A 7,500-nucleotide genomic window follows, 5' to 3' on the forward strand; every position below is an offset into this window, starting at 1 on the left:
CCGTGGGGTGGTGCTTGTACCGTGGTACCGTGGGGTGGTGCTTGTACCGTGGGTGGTGCTTTGTACCGTGGTACCGTGGGGTGGTGCTTGTACCGTGGGGTGGTGCTTGTACCGTGGTACCGTGGGGTGGTGCTTGTACCGTGGTACCGTGGGGTGGTGCTTGTACCGTGGGGTGGTGCTTGTACCGTGGTACCGTGGGGTGGTGCTTGTACCGTGGTACCGTGGGGTGGTGCTTGTACCGTGGGGTGGTGCTTGTACCGTGGGTGGTGCTTGTACCGTGGTACCGTGGGGTGGTGCTTGTACCGTGGTACCGTGGGGTGGTGCTTGTACCGTGGGGTGGTGCTTGTACCGGGGTACCGTGGGGTGGTGCTTGTACCGTGGGGTGGTGCTTGTACCGGGTACCGTGGGGTGGTGCTTGTACCGTGGGGTGGTGCTTGTACCGGGGTACCGTGGGGTGGTGCTTGTACCGTGGGGTGGTGCTTGTACCGGGGTACCGTGGGGTGGTGCTTGTACCGGGGTACCGTGGGGTGGTGCTTGTACCGGGGTACCGTGGGGTGGTGCTTGTACCGTGGTACCGTGGGGTGGTGCTTGCACCGTGGTACCGTGGGGTGGTGCTTGTACCGTGGTACCGTGGGGTGGTGCTTGTACCGTGGTACAGTGGGGTGGTGCTTGCACCGTGGTACCGTGGGGTGGTGCTTGTACCGTGGTACCGTGGGGTGGTGCTTGTACCGTGGTACCGTGGGGTGGTGCTTGCACCGTGGTACCGTGGGATGGTGCTTGTACCGTGGTACCGTGGGGTGGTGCTTGTACCGTGGTACCGTGGGGTGGTCTCTTAAACCAGGTTTCACTGTACAGTGATGGCAACTGGTTATAGCGACGTGACCTTCTGACAATGCGGATCACTGCGGGTGCGTTATCTAATTGCCTAGAAAGCTGTACTGGAAGACCAGTAAGGTTAAGTTAACGAACATTTAAAATTTGAACTGACTGCCCGCCCATGGCGAGATGAATGGAAAAGAAATTGGGGAAAATCCACTAACACTACACTGCCCTACCCCTATCGCACTACACTGCCCTACCCCTATCGCACTACACTACCCCACCCCTATCGCACTACACTGCCCTACCCCTATCGCACTACACTGCCCTACCCCTATCGCACTACACTGCCCGACCCCTATCGCACTACACTGCTCCACCCCTATTGCACTACACTGCCCCACCCCAATTGCACTAGACTGCCCTACCCCTATCGCACTACACTGCCCTACCCCTATCGCACTACACTGCCCTACCCCTATCGCACTACACTGCCCTACTCCTATCGCACTACACTGCCCTACCCTTCTAGCACTACACTGCCCTACCCCTATCGCACTACACTGCTCTACTCTTCTCGCACTAGACTGCCCTACCCCTATCGCACTACACTGCCCTACTCTTCTCGCACTACACTGCCCTACCCTATCGCACTACACTGCCCTTACCCTATTGCACTACACTGCCCTACCCCTATCGCACTACACTGCTCTACCCCTATCGCACTACACTGCTCTACCCCTGTCGCACTACACTGCCCTACCCCTATCGCACTACACTGCCCTACCCCTATCGCACTACACTGCGCTACCCCTATCGCACTACACTGCCCTACCCCTATCCCACTACACTGCCCTACCCCTATCGCACTACACTACCCCACCCCTATCGCACTACACTGCCCTACCCCTATCGCACTACACTGCCCTACCCCTATCGCACTACACTGCCCTACCCCTTCTCGCACTACACTGCCCTACCCCTATCGCACTACACTGCCCTACCCCTATCGCACTACACTGCCCTACTCCTATCGCACTACACTGCCCTACCCTTCTAGCACCTACACTGCCCTACCCCTATCGCACTACACTGCTCTACTCTTCTCGCACTAGACTGCCCTACCCCTATCGCACTACACTGCCCTACTCTTCTCGCACTACACTGCCCTACCCCTATCGCACTACACTGCCCTACCCCTATTGCACTACACTGCCCTACCCCTATCGCACTACACTGCTCTACCCCTATCGCACTACACTGCTCTACCCCTATCGCACTACACTGCCCTACCCCTATCGCACTACACTGCCCTACCCCTATCGCACTACACTGCCCTACCCCTTCTCGCACTACACTGCCCTACCCCTATCGCACTACACTGCCCTACCCCTATCGCACTACACTACCCCACCCCTATCGCACTACACTGCCCTACCCCTATCGCACTACACTGCCCTACCCCTATCGCACTACACTGCCCTACCCCTTCTCGCACTACACTGCCCTACCCCTATCGCACTACACTGCCCTACCCCTAACGCACTACACTACCCCACCCCTATCGCACTACACTGCCCTACCCCTATCGCACTACACTGCCCTACTCCTATCGCACTACACTGCCCTACCCCTATCGCACTACACTGCGCTACCCCTATCGCACTACACTGCCCTACCCCTATCCCACTACACTGCCCTACCCCTATCGCACTACACTGCCCTACCCCTAATCGCACTACACTGCCCTACCCCTATCGCACTACACTGCCCGACCCCTATCGCACTACACTGCCCTACCCCTATCGCACTACACTGCCCTACCCTATGGCACTACACTGCCCTACCCCTATGGCACTACACTGCCCTACCCCTATCGCACTGCACTGCCCTACCCCTATCGCACTACACTGCCCTACCCCTATCGCACTACACTGCCCTACCCCTATCGCACTACACTGCCCTACCCCTATCGCACTACACTGCCCTACCCCTATCGCACTACACTGCCCTACCCCCTATCGCACTACACTGCCCTACCCCTATCGCACTACACTGCCCCACCCCTATCGCACTACACTGCCCCACCCTATCGCACTACACTGCCCTACCCCTATCGCACTACACTGCCCTACCCCTATCGCACTACACTGCCCTACCCCTATCGCACTACACTGCCCCACCCCTATCGCACTACACTGCCCTACGTAGCTACCCCTATCGCACTACACTGCCCTACCCCTATCGCACTACACTGCCCTACCCCTATCGCACTACACTGCCCTACCCCTATCGCACTACACTGCCCTACCCCTATGGCACTACACTGCCCTACCCCTATAACACTACACTGCCCTACCCCTATCGCACTACACTGCCCTACCCCTATCGCACTACACTGCCGTACCCACTAATCGCACTACACTGCCCTACCCCTATCGCACTACACTGCCGTACCCCTATCGCACTACACTGCCCTACCCCTATCGCACTACACTGCTCTACGCATATCGCACTACACTGCCCTACCCCTATCGCACTACACTGCCCTACCCCTATGGCACTACACTGCCCTACCCCTATCGCACTACACTGCCCTACCCTATCGCACTACACTGCCCTACCCCTATCGCACTACACTGCCCTACCCCTATCGCACTACACTGCCCTACCCCTATGGCACTACACTGCCCTACCCCTATGGCACTACAATGCCCTACCCCTATCGCACTACACTGCCCTACCCCTATCGCACTACACTGCCCTACCCCTATCGCACTACACTGCCCTACCACTATGACACTACACTGCCCTACCCCTATCGCACTACACTGCCCTACCCCCTATCGCACTACACTGCCCTACCCCTATCGCACTACATTGCCCTACCCCTATCGCACTACACTGCCCTACACATATCGCACTACACTGCCCTACCCCTATCGCACTACACTGCCGTACCCCTATCGCACTACACTGCCCTACCCCTATCGCACTACACTGCTCTACGCATATCGCACTACACTGCCCTACCCCTATCGCACTACACTGCCCTACCCCTATCGCACTACACTGCCCTACCCCTATCGCACTGCACTGCCCTACCCCTATCACACTACTCCTCCTAGTCCTAGCTAGCTACTGCAAGCCTTCAGACCGGCCTGATGCCAGCTGGACTGCCAAAACTACGGAAAAAAACTATGGAGCTGCAAAAGTCCCAACTGGCCTCTGCCTGTACAGCCTACTGCTCTTTACTTACCCAATGGATCAGCAGCAGATGCTCCTGCAGACGCTAATGCGGCCTCATCAGTGCTGCCGGGCTGCCCCGAACTTGTCGAGGGGTTCCAGCTCGTCCAATAACATTCTCACGCTGGCTGATGGCTCGACTTGACGGATGCATTCAAGGAGTTTGTGGAAGGATTCGTCATTACCCACGCGTAGTGCTTTGAACAATGCCTCATTCTGCGCTGCAAGGTCATTGCATGATGCAAATTTTAGACGCTCTGAATGCGTAATCAACTTCTTATCCTGACAATGGAGACGCATATCAAGTGGAATAAGCGTGGAAACCAGGTAAGGCAGAAGTTCTTTGAAGGCGACACTCTCCCATGGGTTCATGTCGAGAGACTCGTCTGAAAATGTTGGCACAACACACACATAGAGAAACAGAAGTCAGAATGGTTTCACATCTATCACATGACTGTACGGGATAGGGCATGTTGGGTTCAATTCCACTCAACTCCTGCCTATATGGGTCACATGACGTCGGCCATGTTGGTTCCACTGGTCACATGACATGATCACTTTCTGCACAAATTTAGTCACATGACCAAGATGTGACCACAACTCCATACATTTCGTTCCTAAGTCTGAAGCTATTGACAAGCCACGCAAAAGCAGTGTTGGGCTTAACGCTGCTTCAGTAGAACCATCCGACACTAGGAACAGGCCTGGCCTGGACTTGACTTGATCCATCATGCAGCTCTACAGACTTGTGAGCGCCCGCTTCTGATGAACACAAGCCTGTGCAGTGAAAAGGTTTACAACTGACTCGCCGGGCCCCGCAGTGATACGACGGACCGCTTGCAGGTGCGGCCAAAGTCGCAACAATAAGTTTAACTGGTGATTATTGGAGCAATGAAATAATATACTCGAATTCAGAAATTTTTTGGTGCTCAATATTTTCGGTATGAGGGCAAGAGGCCAGGTTAGGTGAACAGAAATTTTCGGTACAGAGAAGCAGTTCCCTATCGGATTATGTGTGTTAGTGTTTGTTCCTTGTATTGAAATTTTAGCTATGAAACAGATGCACCGAAAGTACCGAAAATAAAAGCACACCGAAATTTTGTGAAATTACAGTCCTGTAAAGCAACTTATTTTCGCTGGCGATATCATTTCGCTGATTTTGCCGCTTGGTACCAACTGGCCAAAGTAAGTTGCACGCCAAAGTTTCTCACAGAGGGAAATGATACTTGATTGAGTTAGTTTGATGACGGCCGAAAAGTTTCAATTCGAGATTGGCCACAGTTTCTCACCAGCCAAAATTAGTTAATATACAGTAGGCTATTTTGGCACAATTTATCAAAACCTTTCCCAGATGGAGAGCCTTTTCGTCGGTCTTTTCATAGCCATACCAATGTAGGATACCTTCCAATGCCCCTGGCTTGTTTCACCACTGTACTGTCTACAGCACATTTAGCACAGTGTGCAATGGCAAATTGTGCCAGCTAGGAGCTCGTAGCTGGTCAGATGAACCACTACATGAGCGAGTAATACTGACAGTACTAAAAACTACTAAAACAATCTGCGCGCACACACACAAGCACGCACACGCGCGCGCACACACACACACACACACAAACGCGCATGTACGCATGTATGCACGCACACACACCACACACACACACACACACACACACACACACACACGCACAGGCACACACAGTCACCACACACACACACACACACACACACACACACACACACACCCACACACACCCACACACCCACACACACCCGCACGCACACGCACACACACACACACACACACACACACACGCACACATCGATTCAACTAAAATAACACACACTCCATACATCAATATTGCTCTAGCATAGCGCTCAGCATGACATAGTGAACCACATAATGCTGCAAGGCTTACACATCTTCTTGGGTTCCTCCGGTCCGCTACTGAAAGTAGAATGCACAAAGAAGAAAAAAGAAAGGACCTACATGTTTAAGTTACGAGTTATGACTAACAGTCCACCAAGGTGACGAGATGTATACTTATCGGCCCTTTCTTCTTTATTTTTAAAGTAACACTATTGGCTCAACATCCCATTTTTAATCAGCATAAAGAAGAGGTTGAAGATGCATGAAAATGTTATGTGCATTCCTGGCCAGTAGAGGCAGTTTGATCTACTTGACATGCAGAAAATTTCGTCGGTCAATAATTTCGTCCAACTCCAAAGAAAGGGAGTTTGTCCGGTTGTAAATTTCGTCCATGGATCATAAGAGTGTGTGTATTGAAAAGCTGGACAAATCGACACTAGTCCGGCATTTAATTTAGTCCAAAAGCTCATTGCACCAAAAAGACGCAATTAAATTGCAGACGAATATTTCTGCTTATACAGTGGTGCTCCAAACACCAGAGTGCTGAGTCCTGAGTGGCAGACTACACACAAACAGAAGTGACGGGTGACTGCTTGTGCATGTCAGTTCAAGTTTCCATGCACTTGGGATGGTCCTCACACAGCATCACATTTCCTGCGTCTTTTGCAGCATACAGGATAGACTCATCACTGCAGAGTCCACTACTTTGTGAGTTTATTTGTACAATACATGGCAGGCGTACTCAGAGTGCCTCGCAGGACTGCGAGATGCTGCAGAAGACCAGGTTCAACCTTTCTGGACGGCCATTCACCAACGGTGGGCTACACGATGCTGGAGGAACTAGATACCAATGAAAACCCAAGATTCGTTTGCTCCTGGACGCTCCGACGTGTTGTGATATCTGCCAGGTGCGCAGTAACTAGTATTTTCATCGCTATAGCGAGGACGACGCCGATCGGCAAACTCGCGCTCACAGCCATCACCAGCCTCTCAACACCATCACTTGGCATCCCCCAGAGGTATAGAAGAAAGCCACAACAGCTCACAACAAACAACAGCTAAGGACGATGGAAAGAGAGCATGTCAAAAAGAAGATTAACAGTATGAAGTTCAAATGGTTTTGAACACTCGTACCACCAACTGTACCGCTTTCAATAAATCCTGACGCCATTTTGTTTTAACACGCATATCGCGGATTACTGAGTACTTACTTGAACGACGGCGACATCAAGATCAGCGGAGTGTGATCAAAGAAGCCGAGGCAAGGCTGAAACAACCTGAACAACGACTTGAGAGATGACGACAGCGACGCAGGGTCAAAAATGAGTCCAGCGAAAGCGACGCAAACTGAACTCTATCTATGCTCATTCCGCCAACAGTGTCTCTTGTAAAGACGCTGTACATAGGCTGAATCGCCTTTGTCCAGTGATTTGCAATCGATACAAACTGTTCTTGACCTGGCTGTTCTAAGCGTTTTCTTATCCATCAAAATCCATCACGAAGTTTTTGTTAACGGAGGAAGTACCTCCAAAGTGCGCACTATGCCCCGGCAACTATGGTACAACACA

At 52.4% G+C, this 7,500-nt stretch overlaps 1 protein-coding gene across 1 annotated transcript in view; it reads right to left on the minus strand.

Moving 5' to 3' along the window:
• The window catches only part of LOC135829310 (uncharacterized), a 54,768-nt gene that overhangs the window by 42,636 nt on the left and 4,632 nt on the right, over positions 1-7,500 (minus strand). The window contains exons 4-5 of the mRNA XM_065341713.1: positions 5,982-6,010; positions 4,079-4,451 (exon numbers count right to left, since the gene is read on the minus strand). Of these exons, the coding sequence (XP_065197785.1) occupies positions 4,126-4,451; positions 5,982-6,010 (355 nt within the window). The 3' untranslated portion in view covers positions 4,079-4,125. The remainder of the gene's footprint in view (positions 1-4,078; positions 4,452-5,981; positions 6,011-7,500) is intronic.

This window comes from Sycon ciliatum, chromosome 13 (assembly GCF_964019385.1).
Source record: "Sycon ciliatum chromosome 13, ocSycCili1.1, whole genome shotgun sequence".
In the NCBI taxonomy this organism is placed as follows: Eukaryota; Metazoa; Porifera; class Calcarea; order Leucosolenida; family Sycettidae; genus Sycon; species Sycon ciliatum.